The sequence below is a fragment of the Mustela nigripes genome, chromosome 5, assembly GCF_022355385.1.
Source record: "Mustela nigripes isolate SB6536 chromosome 5, MUSNIG.SB6536, whole genome shotgun sequence".
In the NCBI taxonomy this organism is placed as follows: Eukaryota; Metazoa; Chordata; class Mammalia; order Carnivora; family Mustelidae; genus Mustela; species Mustela nigripes.
This window is the reverse complement of record NC_081561.1, coordinates 58,268,994-58,292,196: the sequence shown is the minus strand read 5'-3', so window position 1 is coordinate 58,292,196 and position 23,203 is coordinate 58,268,994. Positions and strand designations below refer to the sequence as shown.

The 23,203-nt window shown below is 43.0% G+C and overlaps 2 protein-coding genes across 8 annotated transcripts in view; one reads left to right on the top strand and one right to left on the bottom strand.

Moving 5' to 3' along the window:
• The window catches only part of RUNX2 (RUNX family transcription factor 2), a 223,512-nt gene that overhangs the window by 46,307 nt on the left and 154,002 nt on the right, over positions 1-23,203 (top strand). For 5 of the 7 annotated variants that reach the window (XM_059400338.1, XM_059400344.1, XM_059400340.1 and 2 more), the window contains exon 4: positions 19,709-19,882. The exons of the other annotated variants lie outside the window; for them this stretch is intronic. In XM_059400338.1, coding sequence (XP_059256321.1) covers positions 19,709-19,882 — 174 coding nt within the window. The remainder of the gene's footprint in view (positions 1-19,708; positions 19,883-23,203) is intronic. 7 annotated transcript variants of the gene reach the window in all.
• Positions 4,129-6,011, bottom strand: LOC132018493 (glyceraldehyde-3-phosphate dehydrogenase-like). The gene is made up of 2 exons (XM_059401483.1): positions 5,911-6,011; positions 4,129-4,584 (listed from the first exon to the last, which is right to left on the bottom strand). Exons 1-2 carry the CDS (start codon positions 6,009-6,011, stop codon positions 4,314-4,316), a joined length of 372 nt encoding a protein of 123 aa, XP_059257466.1. The 3' UTR covers positions 4,129-4,313.

Sequence of the window (23,203 nt, the reverse complement as noted above, 5' to 3'; positions counted from 1 at the left end):
CTTTGAAGACACGCTTCCAACCCTGTTAGCATGAGACTCTGGCAGGTACTGTGGCATTGGGGAAGGCAAAATGTTTCCATAAAAAATTAAACAGATTCATTTTAACTCACTCCTTCTACCACCTTGTCCTAGGGTTATTTTTATAGACTTTGTGAATTCAGGTTCCACAAATTGAGCTGTAACCCAAAAAACCCCATAATAATGGTATTGTGGTAATTAAAATGGTATGGCTATTTAGTTTTGCCCATTGAAGCCAAGGATAATAGAAAATCTAACCAGGAGCCATGTTAACATGCAGGGACACTGTAGGGTGGAGAGTCGGGAAGGAGATGACCGGGTCTTCCGATTCTTTTGAACAAAAATGTCTCAACTTTTAAAAAAACGTGGTGGAGTAATTCTCACTCATGGGCTTCACCAGGTTTGTAACATCAAAAAGCAGTTCCACACCAGAGGAATTCCTGGCCGTAAAGGGTATGGATAGCTTTGGTTCAAAATGCTAAGTGTTCAGGTGATGTTTAAGGATATAAATCGGAATTGTTCTGTTTTTAAATTCCTAAAACGCAGAGCTTATGTTTTGTGCCCTTTTTTTTTCCCCTCTGCAGAACTCAAGCAATACCCATACTCCTCACCCCAGGCATCTTCAAAGCTATTTAAATTGAATAGGATTGTTGAGAAGATGATATCCTATTATTCTGTTGAGATTGGAAGCTAGGTCTGTTGACAGTTAATTTTTCAGGTTAACCCTCCTTTTCTCATTGAGCTGACTTTTTCCTTTGAAGGGCACAGAGTAGCGGCTGTTTTTCTTTATTTAATAGAGCTCTCTTCCCGTTTTACTGTTTTAGCAGTACACTGTCGAAGTAAAACTCTGGTACTTGCTAATGTTTTAAGAGAATCAATCTGATAAATGATGGGAAGTAGAATTATTTTTTTAATCAAACAAAGTTCAACCAGAACCTGCTTGGCGACATAGTTCTCATGCATGGCTAAGCAGTTTCCAGTTGTTTCTGTTTTTAAGAAATTTCAAGATTTCCAGTTTGTTTTTTATTCAAACATTCCCCTGGATTGTTAGAAACAAAAATGCCTTAGTGTTGGCTGGTGCAAAAAATGAGATGTAAAAGTGTTCCTGGGAACGAAAGTGAGCAGAGACATTTCTCTGGCCGATCAGTAAGTACATACACAGAAACAAAGAGGGAAAGTGAGAAACCGAATTCAGGTCCAAGGTATCAGCAAGAGAGGCAAGGTTTTAATCCAATGTGCATGATGTTGGAATTAGATTCTCCAACCCCTCCCCCACCACACACAAAAAAAGACCATCCTTGGGTTTTCTCCTATTCTGCCAAGTACTCCCTCCCAAGGTTTTGCTATGTTCTATGGGCCACACACACGGGAGCAGGACTGCCTGTCATAGAACCCAGATGCCCGGCTGGGGAAGAGATTGTTTCAGCAGCATCCGTCTGTTTCTTGGCAAGACTTTCAGGCAGTCTAAAGAAAACAGTCCTGGAACAGCCTTTGGGCCTGCCTTGTGGCTAATGCTGAGCTGCTGTGTATCTGGTTCCTGCTCTGACCTTGGGGGCCTGGACGCTGCTTTCCCTGAAGTCTGTCTGTCTCTCTTAAAGAATATCTGCGGATTTACTTGGATTTTGTGCAATTCCTCTAGATGTCCATCTAGAGAGGCTTGGCTCTTTTCTGGGGGGTTGCTTCTCTCACTGATTCTAAGAGACGTGGGTAGGCATTGGAAGGCACAGATCTTACGGGAGGGCAAGGATCCTTCTGCAACACGCCAAGTGCGCTGGCAAAATTAAAAAGTCATTTTCATTGGGTTTATTTTCAAACTCCGCAATCTTTCAAAGTCTGAAAAGGGAGAGTTAGTTCAATTCGTAGCCAACTGCTATAATAAAATTCAGGTTTAGGGGCAACCTGGTGTGGGTTGGCGTACTCTGTTCATAGGGAATATTCTTAGACTTAAAGGGTGGTCTTCTTTGAAAGCACTATTTAATGGTTGTATTCTTTGGTTTAAATCTTTATTTTTACAGTATTTGTGTTCAGCTTTTGCACTGAAGGGATTTTATTTTCCTATTCTCCTGATTATTTTAAGGTTAGCAGTTGAATGTTGTTAAAATTACGCAAGGGAGTGGTTCTCGTTACCCTCCCCCCCCCCATCCTCCCCTCCCCCAGTCCTCCTACCTGCCAATTGTGTCTGAAATAATTTCCCAGCAGTGCTGTTGACTTTGGGAGATGCAGTATTTCTGGTTCTTGGTGTGCGTATGTGTGTGTGTATGTGTGTGTTTTCCCTAATATCTGGCTGGTAATTAGTTGTTACTCAACGTGGAAGTCTGTTCATCTCTCTCCTCTTGACCCACTCTGAGAATTAACATGTGGTAGTCAAAGTAGGGGTGCCTTATACATGACGACAGGTGCTAATCTTCAAGGAAATTTACCTTGCATTCCACCCATTAAGGGTATGGTACATAAAAATGGCTTAATGTCTCTTTGAAGGTGTCAGTGGGCATGTGTGGACCACACAGAATGGGTTTCACTGCAAGTAATAGAGTGAAATTGTCTGCATAATTATTTTCGTTGGATTGAGAATCAGCAGCCCTCGTTGGGTTCAGGAAATAAACCTCTGTTAAAACCATATGGCACTATTCTCAGAAGAGATGTTATTACAGGGCCACTTCCCTCTGAAATTTTGAGTCAGGAGTTCTTGAAAGGAGTCACATATGTTTAAGAATGAATGGCAAGTTTTCTTCTTCCAATGTTGTTATGAAAGTCAGATGTTTTCTTGCCTTTTTCATGAATGCCACCGTGGTCAACAGGTACAAGGTGCTTGGGAAGAGGCGGGCCACCTCAGGTGTACACGCAGTGAATTATTAGCTGGGCCAAGGGATTTGGTTCTTAAGAGAAAAAGGACTTTTAATTCAGTGAAACATGTGATTTGTCAACACTGGAAACACATCTTGAGGTTAGGATAATTATATTTTGTCTTCCCAGGACCTCCTTGCAGATTCAGTGGCTAGAAAATGTTTGTACCTGCTTGTCATGGTACTCGTGTGGCCCAGAGAGAGCTGTGTCAGAGTGAGAGGTAAAGTGAGGGAATGCAGTGTGCACACCAGCGGCTAGGGAACATTTTGGGAAGAGCTAAACTAGGTAAATATATTAAGTAACACCCACAATAGTTTTATGTTCATATATAATATATACATTTCTATATATATTTAAGTTTTTCTGTGTGTTTAAATACTTAAGAAGACAATACGGTGTGTACATTGTGATGATTCATTACGCATCTCACTTTTTGGGGGGCGGTTTGCGGTCTGGTTTATTAATCTTTTTTGTAGAGGGACTCTAAGCAGAAGTTGATTTTGTTCATTTTTTTAAATCAGCTTTGAAAAGGATCAGGCTCTGTAGCGCTTACTCTGACTGTGCCTAAAGCTAGGAAGTTCAAGTGTCTCCTTGAGTGCCATAGTCCTAGCGAGAACTTACTAGGTATTAAGTCTTGCAGTTCATTTCAGACTGGAGAACAAGAGGGCAAGAGAGCTGTGACTGAAAGGTTAGAAGGTTTTTCGGTTGCCTTAGGTGTTTTTATCATGAGAACTGGTTTTTACTAGGTGGACAGGCTGCTGGTGTATGGATTCTGTCAACCACTGACCTGCATTCTGGACTCACTCATATTTATCCCATGAACTCGTACTGGGCACCTACTGATTGTGCGTTCAAAGGGCCGTAGGAATTTAGCTGGACTTAGTCACATGAATGGCTCAGGGAGAGGCCCAGTTTTGCCTCTCAATGACTAGGACCATGTGACAGACGTGATAGAAAATGAGAAAGGGCCCAAGAAGGTGGCAGAGCCAAAGTAACATGGAAGTTCAGAAGCAGTTTTACTTCTGTCTAGGGGTTTGGAAGGAAGATTTTATTGAAGTGAAAGTACTTGAGCTGAATCTTGAGTTATCAGTAATTCAACTTACTGGCGGAAATTCTTGAATATTAAGTTCTAGGTGGACAGATGGTGACTTCCAGGAGACTAATGCTGAGTTTCTTTTATTTTTGTCATAAAAAGACCTCCCAGCCCTCCTCCTTGACCTTGGCCTCTTTGCAGGTCAGCTGATGGAAGTGTTAGTCAAAACTTTATTGATGGTACATGACAAGGTAGGGCTCCCCAAGCCCCTCCCCTTCTTCAGGGGGTCTGGGATGGAAACAGTGGAGGTTGGGAGATTTTCAGTGTTTTAGGGGATAAGTTGGGGCAGGGATTCCCCAGCAGCTGAGGGCCTCTTTCTTCCTCTTGCTCTGGCTGGGGCTGGTGGTTCAGGGGGCTCTTATTCCTTGGAGACCATGTGGACCATAAGGTCCACCACCCGGTTGCTGTAGCCAAATTCATTGTCATACCAGGAAATGAGCTTGACAAAGTGGTCATTGAGAGCAATGCCAGCCCCAGCATTGAAGGTAGAGGAGTGGGTGTCACTGTTGAAGTCGCAGGAGACAACCTGGTCCTCAGTATACCCCAGGATGCCCTTAAGGGGGCCCTCTGATGCCTGCTTCACCACCTTCTTGATGTCTTCATATTTGGCAGCTTTCTTCAGCTTTCTCCTTCAGCTTTAACTGTTGTCTGCTCTGTTCTCTATTAATCTGGAGCCTTTGCCGCAGTAGGGGCTAAGTTCCAGTGCTGCTTCTCTAGTACACTAACAATCCTGTCTTTCCTTTTTTTTTTTTTTTTTTTTAGATTTTGTATTTAATTTAGTTCTGTAGTTGTTGACGACTTCTGCTGAACCTGTACTAGTACCAATGGGATAATATTTTTGCATGTTGTAGATACTGAGTTGCATGTAATTCAGTAGAATAAAGTAGATCAGATAATTGAATTAACTTCTTAAATGTATATTGAAGTTTGTGTTCAGGTTAGGATTAAGGAATAAAAATTTATACTGTAAACTGTTATGTAAAATGAAAAGAATAGCTAAGGGCCTAATTTTGAATGAATACAAGTTAAGTGGAGAAATCAAACCAGTAGAGGTGACGTTCGTATTTCTTTAATCATAATTCTAAATTGTATTAGATTTTAGCAACTTCTGGAGTGCAGCTTTCATGGAGGGAAAAGGAAGAGGTCTAAAAACCTTCAGGCCAATGTGGTGGCTGAGACTTTCCTCCCCCCCCCCCCCCCAAAGTCCATTTATGGGCGTTTATTAGTCAGGTTGCTGTTTTATAAGTGATATCACTCACGCTGTTTGCCTTGGACCCTTGCCATATCTCCATCCATAACAGATGGATTCTTTTTTTTCTATCTCTGTATGGATTCTTTCAGGGCTTGTTACTTTCTGATGGACAACGGGAGTGAGCACAGAAAGGAGGAGGGCGGAGATGAGGGACTGTGTTTGTTTTATTTTATCTCCCTATCTCTCTGGAGCTCCAATGGCACGACAAGAAGCACTCTCATATGCGGCTCCCTGGGGATCAGGAAGGAGCCTTTCTCAGAAGATACGCTGGGAAAGGCCGTTAATGGTAGAGAGTTTTGCTCTTGATCCCTGTTTTCCTCTGCTCTCCTGCATCTTTCAGGTTGGCTCTAATTTTGGCAACTCCAGTGTCATATTTAGACCACAGCAGATTTTGCTTATTTGCTGATGTGTGCAAGTTTAAGTACAGAGCCACAGTCCTACTGGGGACTTGGCCTAGAAAGGGCTGAGTATGGCCCACGGGCGCTTCAAACTGAAGCGCCCGTGGTTCATACTCACAATATCTGGGGTTCCCCACCTCCACTTCCACCAAACTTCTCTCCTCAGATAGGGATCCCCTTGGGTTTTACCAGTTTTGAGGGCCCCACAGTATACCTAGGTGGCCGAACCAGAGACCTGAGACTCCTCCTCTCTCCATCCGATCGTTCGGTTATACTGTCCTCTGTGTCTGTGCCGTGCGTCTCACCCGCATTCTCTTGTACCCATTAGCACCGCTTTCTCTTGGTTGCCCCTCTCCGTGTCATCTCCTGGCCTGTAACACAAAAGCCATTTCTTCTCCAGCTCCATGTCTCTAATGGTACTCCCTTCGGGATCTATTTTCCCATTCAAGTAGAGTGGTCCTCCTAAACTGTAAATCAGCTCATGGCACAGGGTGCTGCAAATACCACCGAGGTCCCCCGGGACTTCCGGGGTGAAGTTCAGACCGTGTGGTATGGTGGACAAGACCTTTTGGCATCTGATCTGCCCACCTACCTCCCACCCATGCCGTCGTGGCTGAGCTCCAGCCAAACTGTTTCACTCCACACTTTTTAAATCTTTTTGTCTTTGCACTTCCTGTTCCTTCTGCTTGGAATGTCTTTTTCTTCCACATTTGCTTGATTGAGTTCTACTTATCCTTGAATGCCATCTCTTCTATTAGCCCTTTCTGACCACCCTTGGAAGTTAAGCATTTATTCTTTGGTTCCCCTTTGCCTGTTAGACTTTGATTATGGTGTTTATCACGTTGCTGCAGTGATTTGCTTACACAATGCCTCTCCCAGTATGTCGTGAGCCCCCCAGTGTAGCACAGTTCAGGGCACACAGAAAATTTTAATTGATACATAGATGGCATATTTGTGTAGTGGTTTTACCTGTGTGGGATGTTCTCACCTCTATCAGTTAAATTCCGTCGGGGTGATATTCCTGCGATGCACATACTTTGATCCTCATTTGACAGATGAGGAAGTTGAGTTACAGAGATGATAGATTATTTGCCCACAGCTCCGCAACCAAATTAGCAGCAAAGCTGGGAACAGACTGCAGGTTTTCTGCTTGTGTAGTCAGGGCTGGATTTAGATACAGGATTCTCCTATTTAGTCACATACTGGCTGGATCTTTTAGTGAACTTTTTAAATAAGTTCACTAATTGTGTGTGTGTCTAGGTGTGTGTGTAGCCCATAGTGACAGGTGAGACACCCATAGCATCATCGGTTCTTGGAACTGGAAGTTAGGTAGTCTGTTATTTCACAGACGAGAAGATTCTGTACCAGAGAAGTTCACAACTTAACCATCAGAGGCAGAACCCACGCCTCCTGATGTAGACATGCAGTATTTTTCTTACTCCCTGTGGGGCAATCATCAGTTCTCTCGGACAGTGTTTTAGTGTTCAGTGTCCCTGGTTGTCAGTAGGATTTTTTTTGAGCCATTAGGCCAGTTAACTCTTGGGAAGAGCCTATCCTGGGAGCAGAAATGATATCCTTTCTGTGAATATTCTCAGTGAAAAGTCCGTGAAAGGGATAAAACCCTGATGAGAAAGATTCAGAGATGCTGTGTTTTTATTGGTTATGTCCCCTTTCAGAGTGCATTACTTCTTTCCCAGTGAGTGTCCTAGATTCCTGATCATGTGCCATTTTGAAAACAAAACAAAACAAAATAACCAACCAGCAACAAAGGCATCTCATTAGGCTGATTCGGAAGAACACCAGGTTGCAAGGAAAGGTGTGTTCTGTAGTGGTGTGATGGTGTAAACAGAGTGTAAAGCATTTTTACAGTGCTTTACTTCTACTTCTACCTTCTACCTTTATTTCTACCAGTGCTCCTCTCCTTCTCTGCACAGTTATAGCTAGATAGAGATGGATGGAGATATATGATGGAGATACCAGTGTACACGTATATGAGGAAAAGTCAACACTTCATATATCTCACACGGACAAAAGAAGAGCATTCGCCAAACTGTCATTGATTAAATAATTCAGCATGAAGCTGCCAGACAGAGCTCCTTCAAACTTAACACCACACTTGCTTTTGAAAAACAGAAAACGTTTTATTTTCATCCCCTGAAGTCTGGACTCTGGAGCTAGCGTCTCCATAGTGTTCTTCCCTTGAGGGAGGGTTGTGAGAAAGCCTGGAAATGGGCACCAACCCACTTCCTTTGGATTCAAAAGAATGCATTTTTCTCATCTGTGTCTGAGAAAAAAGGTTAAAACTTGCTATCTCTCAACTCCATTTAGCAGTCCTTTCGATTCCCTTTTATATAACAATAACTTGATCCTACTCAAAATACTTGGCACCTTCCATGACAGCCTGGAATGTAAGAACACTTTAGCAGACCTGAGTGTGAGTGAACTCCAGGAGTTTTGGAATGAAGAGGTAGAGTTCTCAGTTCCTTATTCAGAGTTCACAGAAGAGAAGAATACCAGGATTAACACAATAGACTCCTTTCATGTCCCTCAGGTGAGGAAAGCAATTATCTGTCTATCAAGACTCTAGTAAGTGGTGTGGGAGCCTTAAGGAGGGGTGGGCAGGCAGGTGGGTGAACGCTATGCCGTTGGGAAACGGTGCTGGGGTAGGAGGGGCCTCCTTTGCATTTAACTCGTCAACTGTTTCTTTTTGGAGTTTATATCATGTTTCCCTTGCAACTTAGAAATAATCTTTTTAAAAATATATATATGTATATAGTCAATGGCATTTTTCAGTTCCTTACCCATCTGAATTTTGTTAGGGGGCTTGTTTCAAAGACATCTCCTGTTTAATCGTGTTTAAACAATCTGTTTAAGTCCCGTTGTGTAGATATAAACACAATAGCCCTTTAATGTAGTAAAACAGACTTCTGACAGACACGGCACACAACACACATCCTTCCATTATTGCTTAAGCCACCGTTCCTTCCATGCCTGACCTGAGAGGGTAACCACAGAGCTCCGCTGACAGCCGTCGTTGCTCAGAAGACCCTGACTTGCCCATATTAATGTCTAGTGAGCCGAGAACTGCAGAACAGCAGACAATCAGAGAGGTTTTAGACTAGATTAAAGCTAAGTACCTTAAATCTGGTTTAATGGCTGTGTTTACATCTCCTTCTTCTTCATTCCTTTAAAAAAGTAATCAGGTTTTGCAAGCGTTAAGAAAACCACCTCTTTTTGCCAGCTGGACTGGGTCCAGTTGAAGCAAGAAAATCCCGCCCCCCCAGCCCTTTCTTTTTCTGTCTTTTTCTTTTTATTTCCTCTATGATCTTCACTGCCATTCAGCACAGCAAGACGGGGCTGCGGGAGCTGGCTGAATTTTTCCCGGGTTATTACTTTTTAACATTTTCTTCCTGTTCCGGAGCTGGGAAAATGGAAAACGATGTTCTCCTTCCGTCTTGGTGTGTGTCGAGAGACGAGCCCTTCACACTTTTCAGTTACTTTTATGTACCGTTTTCTTTCTCTGCTTCAGACACACATGAGGTTACATAACGTATATCCAGTACCATAATAATGAAAGAGAAAGAGGGATGATCGCATGCTAAGGACATTCAGTCAGGATCCAGGAATTGCGTGATGGTCTGTAGGCTGGTTGTCACTGGCCTCTTTGAAGAATAATGCCATCCATGTTTAGCCGATTATTGGCAAATAAACAGTGATGCTTTTTGTTCAGCTGTGGAAACTACCATTTCCATTGCTTAAAACGTTACCATTAAAAAAATCTTTGCATCTCTCAGTGGGGTCTCTACAAATGCTAGTGGTGCAAAACTGATGGGTGTGTGAAGTACCTTAGAGTAAAAGAAGGCAAAGGAAATGTTTTCAGAAGTAAAACAAGTTTTATTGAGTTTGGGGTGGGGGGGTAAGTGTAAACATAGAGAAAGAGATCTTTTGTTCATTTCCCAGAAACTGAAGGGAGAGATGCAGTTTCAGATGGCCCAGGATGGTTGTGGATGTTGGGTTGTGATTAGTCGGAGGACAGGAGGCATGGAGATAAAACGGAGTTGGAAAGATCAGGTATAATGTAATGAATTCTCAGAAGTAAGCTTCTCAGCTTTTTCTTTCTTTCTGTCTCCTTTTATAAATTTTTATTTATTTATTTGAGAGAGAGGGAACACAAGCAAGGGGAATGGGAGAGGGAGAAGCAGGCTTCCTGCTGAGCAGGGAGCCCGATACAGGGCTCCATCCCAGGACGCTGGGTTCAGAACCTGAACCAAAGGCCGGTGCTTAACGACTGAGTCACCCAGGTGCTCCTTCTCTGCTTTTTCTTATTCTGTTCTTTCTGGGCCCCTTTTTCTCAGCCTTTACCGCCTCTCCTTTCCTTTCCTTGTATGAACAGGAGGGCTGCTGCCTGTCAGGGGACTGGCTTCCAGTGTCACTGCCTACCTCCACGATTTCAAACAAGTCACAGGACTTTTTCTGGATATCGGTTACTTTTCTAGAATGAAGAACATGGTCTAGAAATCCCTATTCTCCCCCAGCTCTGAAAAAGTCTCATTCATGTAATCTTGCTTTGAAATGAGAATAAAGAGGAAAGAGCATCCCTTGGAAATGACAGGGGGGAAGAAGTCAGGGATAGCAGGAAGGGAACTGTTCTGGGCCAGAGAATCTGGAGGTTGAGGGGCCAAGCAGATGAGGGATGTTTTAGGACCTGGAAGCGGGGCTACGGTAAAGTCAGCCAGGTTCTCTTTTTCCCCCTGCTTGCAAAAACTAGTACATCTCCCCTTGTGTGTTTCCATTATACTTTCATCTGGTCTTTCTTTAAAGTTTTTTAAGCCTTTTTTTTTTTCCCCTTCTTGCCTCCCGTGAGTTTCTTTTTCTTTAGATGTCTCAAGCTTTTTGAGTCCATTATTTCAAGAAAAAGGATTACACTCTAAGCATATGTTTTTTAGAAGCTATCCCCTGATGTGTGACTGATACCGGCAGAGCCTGATCTCCCCTTCAGTCTTTGATGGTCATGATTTGCCACAGCCTGAAATCCAAAAGTTTTATAAAGGAACTCACAGTTACTATACATGCATGTTAATATTTCACAGTTCTTTCATTAGTATATTTATTGAAAGATCTTGAATTCTTGAGCCTTTAGGAGCCTAGATTTTGAAAGAGGCTGTCCTTCAGTGATCTCTCTCATGCATCTAGTTGCATTTAAAAAATAAGTTTGGGAGAGTGAACTTTTTACTCACTGACCTAAACTGGCGCCTTTCATTATTAAAAGAAAGCAAATTCAGTTTTTAACATTTTTTTTTTCTGTGAACTGGAGTTCCTAGAATATTTCTATGGAGTCTATGGCTTAACTATGTAATTATGTCTCTTGAGTAGATTATGTTTTTTCTTCCCATAATTATGTTTTTACCCGAGAGACTGGAAGGCTTCAGTCCTCTCTTGGGTGAAATTGTTCTTCCTCTCCTCTTCCTTGTTAAACTTTGAATTTTACATGTCTGACTCTGTTCAAGGGCTGAAAGGGAGCTCTTGAAGCTATGTGGAAGTGATTAGGAGGCTTTTTTTTTTTTTTTTTTCCTTCAGAAATTGGTTTATATATTAAGAAGGGCCCTTAGAGAGAAGCTCTGTTAGTTCATTTTTGAAATGCCATCAGAGAAGAATCTCCTGGAAGGAGATTTGTTTATGATCTGTGGTCCTCTGTCTGAAGCCACACACTAACATGGCTCTAGGGCTGTCTCCTCTCACGAGCTGTCTTTTGTGAGCTCTGGGGCCCCCATACACATGTCCTGTCGCTTGGCTGCTCACTCCTAGTGGCTCAGAGGGGCTAGAGGCTTCTGAAGCAGGAAGGCAATTTCTTAGTTCATTTTACTGTTCTAGTCCAGAAATAGTTTTTGACCTGAACCAGACAGCATACTCTTAGCAAAAAGATGACTCAGCAGCCTTTCCCAGCAAAGATTAGAGACTCATCAATTTTACTGTGGGAAATGTTTCCCAATGACTAGCTCTCTCTTTTTTTTTTTTTCCTCCTCTCCTTTCTTTTACTGGCTAAAAGGAGAGGTAATTCTAAATTTACCAGTGTTCTTATTTTTTAATTCAGTAAGTATTTGTTGCAGGCCTTCTTTGTACCAAGGCCCCACGTTAGGTGCTAGACATGAGACATGACACCCATCCTCAAAGGGTCCCTAGTCAAGTCCAGAAGACTCCAAGATAATAGGGTTTGAAATTTTGTATAAATATTTTATATCAATTCAGAGTCAGTTAATGCTTACTGAATGCCTACTACACTTAAGTATAACCACATGTAGTAGACAAAAAACAGTCATAGCTGTTTTCGGCTTGCTCACATGGAAACCAGAGGGATCATGGAGGCCCTAGAGACAGAAAAGACTAGAACAGTGTGATGGCCAAATGGAGATGATGGGGTGAGGTTATTCTGAGCTGGGGGAGACAGTTTGGGGAAAGGAACGGTGGCTCTTTGAAGAGCCATGGGTAGTCCAGTGTGAGTAGAGCCTAGGTGGGGAGAAGTACAGTTGTAGCCACTGGAAACGAGAGTGGTGACATGTGTTCAGAACCTATTTTCCGAGTCTTTCCAAATCTTTGCTTTCCCTTCTGGGCTCAGGGAACTCTGTTTAATTCAATAGACAGTGTTAGACAGTTGAGAGGTTTTTGAGCAGGTGAATAATGTTAGGATGTAGGGATTGAAAAGACGTTAGAAATTTTGGAAATTTTCAGCAGGCCCAGAGATTTCCATTAAATCTCTTCCCGTGGTCGGCTATACAACTTGTGGGTGTCCTTTTGTTTACTCCAGCTTGCTTCTCTGGTGGATTAGCCACAAGTTCTGGTGGGACTGGAAAGTGGGGGCCCCCTCTTGCAGAAACTAGGAATGGCCTTACCCAGATGCTGGGGTCCAGGAAAGGGAGGCAGCAATGGTATACTTGGGCTGGATTTTGAGCCTCAGAGATTAGAAAGTAGTGATATTAACAGAAATAAGGAAATAACAAATAAGGAGATTAGAAAGTAGTGATATTAACACAAATAAGGAAATTTGAGGAGAAGCTGGTTGGAACTGTTTGTACTGGGGGCAGGGGTGTGTCAGGGAGGGGCAGAGGGCTTAATGAGACATTACAAGTGTCATAAGAGTATAGGCCTTTGCTTTTTAGACTTTGACAAACCACCAGTGAAATGTAGTCATCTGAATGTAAACAGAGAGGAGTTTCACTTTTCTTAGTAGTATTTCCATTTTCACATGTACATAGGAATGCAGAAAATCAGGGTTTTCCATCTGGAGCCTCGATGGTTACAAAGTATTTGGATCCCAACTTCGCCCAGCTCCCCTAAGACCTCTCTTGAGTCTGTGTAACCTCGACCCTGTCATGTTGCTTTTGCTGGAAACCATGTAATCCGAGTTCACTGAGAAGAACTAAGGCTCCTCCTTAGTAGTAGAATTCCAAGTAATTTCATTTGGAATAGAACTAGGACTTGAAAATTCGTCACCCTGTTCCTATGCCCCTCCCTGCACACTCTCCTTCATGGGTCACTTTCAGGGTAGAGAGATTGGAACCACGGCTTTGTTTTTGTTGGTTTTCCAGACCTGCTGCGGAGTCCCAGCTCTGTTGTTCTCTTGCTTTTTTACTCCAAGGATCATGGTCAGAACATCTGAAGTGGGCATCTCCTGGGGTTTGAGCCCTCGAGTACAAGATCAGGTCTTCTCCTCTCGCACACTTGCTGACAGCAAAATTAGCTAATACCTCCCCGGTTGCCCCGTCCTTCCGGGGGGAGCCTGAGTGCCTGGCAGAGGAGGCTCTTGGCCTGCCAAAGGACCGTTTTGTTAGAGGATACAGAGATCTGTCTTAAAAGGGCAGGTTCCCATCCAGATTGCAGAGTTGAAGAGAACTAAAGCGCGGTTGAGAAACTAGAGGTGTCAAACTATTTGAAGAATAGCGGGCTTCTGTTGAGATTGTTATCACCTACATGTTCCACACTATCTTCTCTCACAAGATCTTTATTATCATATTTCTGTCATTCGTCCTCCAGCTAGCTTTCCTCCTTTCTTCTCGGCTTATGAAAATCCTACTTGACCTTCTAGGACACAATGATTTCATCAGTGAGAGCTTCCTCTTTGCTTTTAGTCAATACCATTGACTCTCCTGTTCTTCCCAGAACCATTTATTGGTTTTATTTTTTAAAAAGTTTTCTTTAATTATGAAAAATTTCAAATATATTAAGAGATTATATTTAATAAAATCCCATATACCCATCACCTTATTTTATAACTAGTAACATTTTTCCACATTTGCTTCATCTGATATTCTGCTGAAAGGTTTTAAAGCAAATGGCAGTCATCAAGACACTTACCCCCTGTATATATTGGTTAGTTTTTCTAAAAAATAAGGGTATATTCTTATGTAGTCACAAAAAGCACCACTTCCTTAATATTTGAAAGTAGTCTGTACTCGTATTTCCTCAATGGATCCCCAAACATAAGCATTTTAGTGATTGCCCTCATCACAACCTTCTCAAGTTATACTTAATGGTTTGTCTTTCTTACCTACTAAGCAGTGAACTGCTGGCGGAGAAGGACATTATCTTTTTTTTTAAAATTTTTAATTTTTTATTAACATATAATGTATTATTAGCCCCAGGGGTACAAGTCTGTGAATCATCAGGCTTACACATTTCACAGCACTCACCATAGCACATACCCTCCCCAATGTCCATAACCCCCTTCTCCTGCCGTCTCCCCCCGGCAACCCTCAATTTTGTTTTGTGAGATTAAGAGTCTTTTATGGTTTGTCCCGAGAAGGATATTTTCTTAAAGAAGTCTCTCTCCTCCTTGCAGTGCCTGGGGAGACTTACACATGGACAGATGCCCCGCACAGGCACACGTGGGCTGGACTAACAGATCCAGATGTAGATGTGGTCCTGGTTCCTGATTGAGGGTCCCTTGCACATCTGCCTTTTTGCCTTCTCTCTTTTTCTTTCATTCTTTCTTTCTTTAAAATTTTATTTATTTATTTGACAGAGAGATAGAGAACACAAGTAGGGGAGCAGCAGGCAGAAGGAGAGGGAGAAGCAGGCTCCCCACTGAGCAGGAAGCCCAATGTGGGGCTCAATCTCAGCACCCTGGGATCATCACCTGAACTGAAGGCAGCAGTTTAACTGACTGAGCCACCCAGGCACCCCTTGACTTATTTCTTTTACGGTGTTATCATGATACCCAGAATGAAAGTAGATATCCAATAAGAGAAGTTAGAACTTAAAATTGACTTAGAATACCAGTGTAAAAAGGCGAGATGCCCAACATCATGCCCTAGTGATCCATGAAATGACCCGCTTGCGCCCCACAAGAGTGGGCCTGGTGTGATGTGGTGCCTTGTTGAGGTGGCCTTGTGTTTGAAAGGCGCAGTCTTTTGGAGGCATTTTTGGGTGTCCTTCAGGAGTCCATCTTTCCTTTTGGGGGAAGATAGCTGATCAGCTGTGAGTATAGGGCATAAAGTATGACTGTCTGCCTGGGGGCCCTCAAAGATTTCCAGTTCTCAGTCGACTTTTATAAAAATGGGCAAAATGAGTCCCATCCCAGAAGCAAGTTTGTTTTCATAGTTCATACAGCACAGTTTCCAGGTCTTCACATACCCCTTTCAGATGTGTGATCTTTTAAGCAGCAATCCTAACGGCAGTATTCCCAACTAGCTTTTGTGAGTATGGGCCCCTTTCACTACCAGGGCTGCAGGGGTTGGGGGAGGGAGGAGACAATCAGCAGCACTCTTGCTTAGGGACCTAACTGTTCCTCAACATCTTTGCTCTAAGGATGTGCAAATGCTGTGACCTTTGGATCATGAGTTCTCCTGCCCCTGAGTTTATTGCAACAAAAGGCATATTCAGGCAAATACACTTGACTTTTTGAAAGAAATTGTTTCTGAAAATTACTTTTTTTTCCTTCCATTTTAAATTCACTTTTGACCATGATTTCTTTTTTTTTTTTTTTTTAAGATTTTATTTATTTATTTGACAGAGAGCGATCACAAGTAGGCAGAGACGCAGGCAGAGAGAGAGAGAGGAGGAAGCAGGCTCCCCGCTGAGCAGAGAGCCTGATGCGGGACTCGATCCCAGGACCCTGAGATCATGACCTGAGCCGAAGGCAGCGGCTTAACCCACTGAGCCACCCAGGCGCCCCTTGACCATGATTTCTCGTGGTGCTGCAGTGTTATACTCTGAAATAAGCTGGTTGGCAGTTGGAGGGAAAAGAGCCTGGGACCAGGAACTGGAAACCTTGAGTTCTAGTCCTGTCACCAACTGTGTGATTTCGGGCAAGTCACTTCTCTCAGGGATTTAGGGTCCTTATTCATAAAAGAAGTACAGTGGTCCAAAGTGCAGTATAAATGATTTCTATTGTCCTTTTCAGTGCTCTGATTCTAAATGACTTGCAACAATGCTGAAGAGTTAGAGTGAGGCTTCTTTAGAAAGCAAGCGAGCAATTAAGCATTTGCTTAAATGATTGTCCTTCGGGGAAATTATATTTAACAAAGCTCGCTGGAGGATTTTCTTACCCAGCTCGGGTGGAAGAACCACTGCCCAAGGGAGAAAGTTTCCCATTCTTTATACCTTCCTCCTGTTTGGAAGATGCCCTCTTTGGCCCTTTGGCTGATGTTCAGTTCTCCCTGTACCACGGCAGAATCCCCTGTCTTTGATTTAATTCAGTGTGCCCTAGTCTTCCATGCTTTCGATTTCTTACGGGACTCCTTGAGTGTGGAGGATTGGAGGGCGTCTTCTTCCAGCCCGTCATTCTCGTGCTAGCCCTGATGTGGTTTAGTGGTAGCGGTGTTTGTCATGGTTGAAAGATGAAGAGCCTGTTTGGCTTTTGTTCTTCCTTGTGCTGTAAGAATTTTGTTGTGGTTCTGGTGGTAGTTCTGAGGGGGCAGACATCTACAAGGAGAAATGCATACTTTTGTTTGGTGTATGCAGCCACAGAATGATATCTCCTGGATTATGCCAGGTGTCTGGATATACTCGGTAGCTAGCGTTTGAAGGTAATTTCCATAAGGTCACTGAAACTTTTAAAATTTCACCTGCTTTTCCATTTTTCATACTTCTCAGCGCTGCTTCAGGTCCTTTAACCTCACCTACAGCCTCTTGTGGCATTCCTGAAGCCCTGGGCTCAGAGGAAATAAGAAGTGGACTCACCCATCCACACACCGAGCTCATATCTTATATGGTCTCCAGGAAAACCCAGGAAAAAGGCTGTAGAGAGCAAAGGCGAGACTTTCTGAAGTTTTCTTGTGACCCGTAGCCCACATAAAGTCCCAGTGTTTAAAGGAACCAGGCAAGATCTTGTAGCCCTCTCTTTAGCCCTCAGGGAATCTGCCATTCCAAAAATACGGCCCTATTAAAAAAAATAACTTCCAGGGACAATTCCATAAGCTCTCTTGTTAACGTTTATAGTTGTAGCAATACCACACCAATACTTTCGTGTGTGTGTGTGTGTGTGTGTGTGTGTGTAACAGAATCCATGGATCTAACTGTGAGAAGTACTATATAATTCCTTAATTGTGAAACTGGTTAGATCGAGCAAGACGCATTGATGGGAGTTTGTGTAGGGTAATGGGTGAGCTATTAGCTTTGTCATGGAATTCTCACTGCTGCTTCAGCTTGTGTTGAAATACCGGCCTTGGTACCACACTGGGCTTAGTTCTTAGGTGGGTCTGTGTGTCGGTGGGGGAGATTGTCTGATTTCCATGGCAGCCGTGAGAGGGAGGGAAGATAAAGCAAGAACACCAGCATTGATGGTGCCTCGTGATGAGTGGGAAGCTTGGTCAGATTGGACAGGAACCGTATACCATCCAGGCTGGGCTGGCCAATGGCTGAAGACCACAGACTAGTTGTTTGACCTTCACAGGCTGTAGTGACTCTGTGGGCACCTTGCTCACTGGGGTGTGGGGGCTGTTTGGGGTAATCTCTAAAGGCCCTGTAGAGTTCTAAAATCTATTCATAATCTGGATAAGGAGTCCTAAACAACAGGGAAAACAGCATAAAAAACAATGACTTTCCCTGATCACTTTTTCTCCTGGCCTCCATCCCTCATTCCAGCAGATGCCCAAACTGACGCTGGCAGGAAATAGGGTGGTGGGTGCATTTCAGTTAATGGGCCTATTTGGAACATGTTTGGCTGCAGAGACAGCTACACTCATATTACCAGGCCTTGGCTTCCTGTCTGTTTTCTTTGGGCTGGGTAGGCAATGAAAAAGGAGATAGGAAAATACATTTTGGGGCAAATAAAATAAGGAATTTGTCTTATGAAGACAGCTTATAGCTGGGAAATTCTCATGTTCACCTTAACCCTCTCCTCATAGATTCCTCTTGTCCTCTATCAAGAGGAAGATGAGGTGGTCTTGTTGCCCTCAGTCTTGAAGGCTCTTAACAATCCTCCTTTTGGGTATTTTTTTCTTTTATGGATAATAATCCTGATTCCCTCGGTTTTTCTTCAAAGTGCAGATTCTGATTCCAGTCATTATCTTTTTTTTTTTTAAGATTTTATTTTTTTATTTGACAGAGAGAGATCACAAGTAGGCAGAGAGGCAGGCAGAGAGAGAGAGAGAGAGGAGGAAACAGGCTCCCCGCTGAGCAGAGAGCCCGATGCGGGACTCTATCCCAGGACCCTGAGATCATGACCCGAGCTGAAGGCAGCGGCTTAACCCACTGAGCCACCCAGGCGCCCTGATTCCAGTCATTCTCTTAATGGCTCTTCCCCCCCCCCCCCTTTTCCTTTTTTTTTAGAGAGAGAGAGAGAGAGAGAAGGAGCACGAGTGAGAGGTGGGGGGAGGGGGTAGAGGGAGAGGGAAAGAGGGAGTCTCAAGTAGACTCCCTGCCCAGCACAGAACCCATTGTGGGGCTCCATCTCATGACCCTGAGATAATGACCTGAGCCAAAGTCAAGAGTCAGAGGCTTAACTCACTGGACCACCCACCCGCCCCTTAATGGCTCTTCTTTGGATCAGCTCCGGTTTCAATTACAGTATACTGGGGTAACATACTAGGGCCTCCTTCTGGCACAGAATATGGAAGAAGGAATCTATAGTGTATTTCCATTCACGTATGAGGCATTATCGTGCTCGTCCACTACTGGGCCACTCCACAGATGTGCACTGAACTTACGTAGCACCAAGATTCTGAGGTTTTCTGTTATACTTGCACCAAGACTTGCTGAGAAGGAGTTCATGATTTTCAAGAAGCCTTAGAACCTTAGTTATATTAATTTGCGTATTTCTTTAATATCTAGAATTTCCTTAGATTTTAGACTTGAACAAACTAGAAGAGAGACAAAGCTTTTTTTTTTTTTTTTTAAATGATGGCTTTTCACATTCAAATGGGAACCCAAAGACTATTTTTCAGTTTCTTATACAGAATCATAGTACTAAATTTGAAGTCAAAAAGCATTCTGTGATTTAGCCTAGCTTATCATATGCTTTTACATTTTGGGATCTCACAAAATATCCAGATTCCTCTTGTGAATTTGAGTTTCCTTGCCTCTACTTCCATTTGATCCTCTTAAAGGAGTTCTAGGTTTGAGTTTTAATTTTTTGGAGAAGAGTCATGGTGAGGTATAGTTGTAACATAAAAAAAGAAAAGTCGCGTATGGTCATCTTGGAAATTGCCCTTTGACAAATGTGTTTGCCTTTGTTTCTGCCCCAGTTTTGGGAGAGGATGTGCGACATGCACAGACTCTCTGAACTACGGGGAAGTTCCTTCATGAAACAAGCAAACACACCCCAGTCCACAACCACTTTCCCCATCATCACCAAGAGGGTCGGGGAGGCTCGCAGAGAGTCTCTCCTGAGTTCCAGCGTCCTGCCTTCGCTGCTGATGCTAGAATCCAGGTCATCCTCTGGGACCCTCAGCTCTCCATTTGTAGACCAGGAGTAGGAACGCTTGCCACCAGATGATGCTTATAAAGCCGCTTGAAACGGAAGGCATTATAGAGACATTTCATTGTAGATATCAGTATTGATGATCCCTTGGCTTGTAAACCCCCAGTATGTATGTTCACATATCTATTTAGTATGGTCGATTGTTCAGCTAATTAATATGCTTTTATTTTATGATTTGCTGTTTCCAGGGCACAGACAGAAGCTTGATGACTCTAAACCTAGTTTGTTCTCTGACCGCCTCAGTGATTTAGGGCGCATTCCTCATCCCAGTATGAGAGTAGGTGTCCCGCCTCAGAACCCACGGCCCTCCCTGAACTCTGCACCAAGTCCTTTTAATCCACAAGGACAGAGTCAGATTACAGGTAAGACAGACTCCCAGGTTTCACCGGCACACGCTCCGGCAGGCTGGGGGTGAGGGGCTACCACACGATACGTCCTCACGGCAATACTCCTGGGCTGTGAAATGGCTTTATTATGAACAAATCAAGACGTGAAGATCTTACGGGCCCCCCCCCCCCTTTTTAAAAATTTATTTATAAAACACAAATTCCGGTATGCAGTAACTTTGGGATAAACTTTGGGGGAAGTTGCAGATAATGCTGTGCCCTGGGGCACAGTCGTTCTGCACACTGGTGGGTGGTAATAACTATGCTCTCCGGGAGAATGTTTGTTATGAGTTTCTGGACCAATCCCCGGGGGCACAGGGGAGAGCATCACACCCTCGCTATTAGAAAATTAGTGTTACCATCTCAGATTTGGGCTTAAATTTCTTACATGTGTAACTGTTTCATTAAGTGTGTTTGAAGATTGCTCAGGGCTAACAGGAAGCCTTAATTGGTGGGTATAAGGCAAGGTCAATGAGCAGCTCATCAGACAGACAGAGAGTTTGCTGCTGATTCACATTTAGCTCTGGATCCTAAAGTGACATTTGTCTTGATACTACATTCTAGTGAGCTGCTTACTACCTTTCTTAAAAATTAATGCCAGCATTGCATTACAGACTAATCATTCGCATTTGGTACACTGAGACTCCCAACTCTCTCTCTCTCTCTATTTTTCTGCCCCACTCATACAAAAGCAGATCTTGTGTTAAGCACAGTTGCTTTTAGGTCATGGTGACAGAGGAGCATGTCAGTCATCATAGATCCTTAATTTGTCCATCACAAGTATTGAGAGCTGATGTCACCTGGTCATGTCATCTAGTTTCTGTTGTTGGCAGGGGTAGACTACAATGGAGGGAAAATAACTCAAAATGTACAGTAAACTCTTAACATGGATCTATTCTAATGGTTAGGTTATGGTCGATAGTAGTTAGATGCTGAGTGTCCTTAATGGTTTATAAACATAATTGTTTATAAATGGAATGAATTCCCTCTCTTTCTCTCCTGATCATGTTAGGTATATGTCTTCTTGGGTGTTTACTTAGAGTAGGATTCTGTGGGTATATGTATATTAGTCTGAATATAAGGGTATGCCTGAATATATAGTTGAAAACAATGCAGAATTATAAAAATAAAGTAAACACTAAAGAGATCCAGAGCCCTGCATCAGGGAAGAACATTAGAGATCTGTGAAGAATAGCCATGTATTAGCCTAAATAAGTCTCTAAATGTTGATATGTAGGAATCAAAAGGTTAGTGCCTTTACTAGACATGTGTCCTTGATAAAAATGCAGGGGTGAAATTCACACTCACTTGTGAATTTGAAGCTTGTAGCTATAGGTGCTACTGCATTTAAAGTAGTGGGCTTTAGATCTTTGATTATGGTCCATAAATAGCTCTCCTTTTGTCTTTATAGTAATCTTTAGACCATATGTGTGTATGGAAGCATTTGGATACATATATAAAAGTGTTTATATGTGATTTGTAAGGGACGCATGGTGGCTAATAAAATATATATGAGAGAAATACATGTTCTATGATTTGGCAATCCCTGGGTTCTTTAAATGTTTGATTCCTATATTCTCACCCTTAACTGCCAATTATGTTTTGTGAATGACAAACACTTAGAATGGCCTTTGAAAACCAGGTGTTGCTAGATCCACTTAGGAAGATGCTTTTCTCAAGGCTTTGACCCCAGACTTAAAGACGGCATCATTACAAAAAGAACCAGAGGACATTTTAGAAAGCGAAGGTAGCTTAGATCTTATGAAGTAGAAGGCTGGCGAGCATGGTGAAGGGAAATCTACCTTTTAGCAGCAGGTGTAAATGCAGAGTGATGCTCTGAGCAGGGGTAAGACACATGGAGAGAGCTGGGGCAGGTCAGTGTTGTGATCATCTTCACAGAGCGGGGGGCTCAGGGCTGCCTATCACTGTCCTCCCTGTGGGGTCACTCAGGAAGGTCAAACTTCCTGTCTGCAGTTCTGCTTTAAGTTCCTGGTTCAGTATGTTTTTTTCTAATACTTATTTGCTGGATGTATTTTTAAAAATGAAAATATAAAACAGTTGTATTTCCAGGTACCGATAGCTTTCTGGAATTAAGCCATTATTAGCTCTGCATTTGGGATGACAGCACCAGTATAATTGATTTCAAGATCAGTTGTCTTGTTTTTCTAACATTCACAAAGTATTGGGCCCAACAAATTTCCCCAGCCTTCCTGATTTGCACGTTGTCCCACACAAGCATGCATGCATGCGCACACCACACCTACCCACTCCCAACCATGTGCACTTTGTTTCCGTGCCCCTGTATTGTCAGTGACATCATACAAGGTTCTACTGGTAATCAAGGGTATTCACGGTTCTACCATGACTTAGATGAGTAGGAGAACCAAGAACATCCATTGCAGCAGCAACTTCCAAGTGAGTTGGACTGATTTCAGTTTTTTTTTTTTTTCTCTCTGAGCTATTTTTCTTATTTATTTAATAAGTATGAATTAAAGCCTACCCCATGTAGGGAACTGGGTCTTAGATAATGTGTGTTGGGACAGGGGGGAAGCAAAGTGCTCTGTCCTTGAGTTAAAGTCTAATTAAAGATTTAGCCGTCCTTTCCAGCCCTTGCACTGCCACATCCTGTCCCCAGACAATAATGTCGTTGTTCCCAGAGGACATGTTGTCTTGTCTGTACCTCCTTCCTTAGGCTGTTCTACCTCTCATAGAACCTGCTGGAAGGTGTCATCTATCCTTCACTGTTAGCTTCTTTAGGGGAGTCCTGGCCTCTGTGTCTCCAGGCTGCCTATTTATCCTCTAAGCTTTAGCTGGGATTGCCTTATTTTACAGCTTCTGCATGTTTGTTTGTTTTTTTTTACCCTGCTAGATTGCACATTCTTTGAAGGATTTATTACAGGGATTTATTTTGGTTTGTGCCTAGGATAGTGTAGCATCTTGTACAATGTTGAATGGATGAAAGTTCATTTTATTTTTAAAAAAGATTTTATTTATTTGAGAGAGAGAGTATGAGAGAGAAAATATGAGTTGGAGGGAGGAGCAGAGGGAGAAGGAGAAACGGACTCCTCACTGAGCAGGGAGCCTGACGTGGGCTCCATCCCAGGACCCTGGGATCAGAACCTGAGCCGAAGGCAGATGCTTCACTGACTGAGCCACCCAGGTGCCCCTGAATGAAAGTTTAGATGAGAAGCTATCCATACAAGAAGGGCTGGGATGTCATGCCTTGTTGGAAGTAGCTGTTTCTAATTTCCTGTTCCAAAGTGCCCTTGTTCCCTGGTGATGAACAAGAATGGCAGA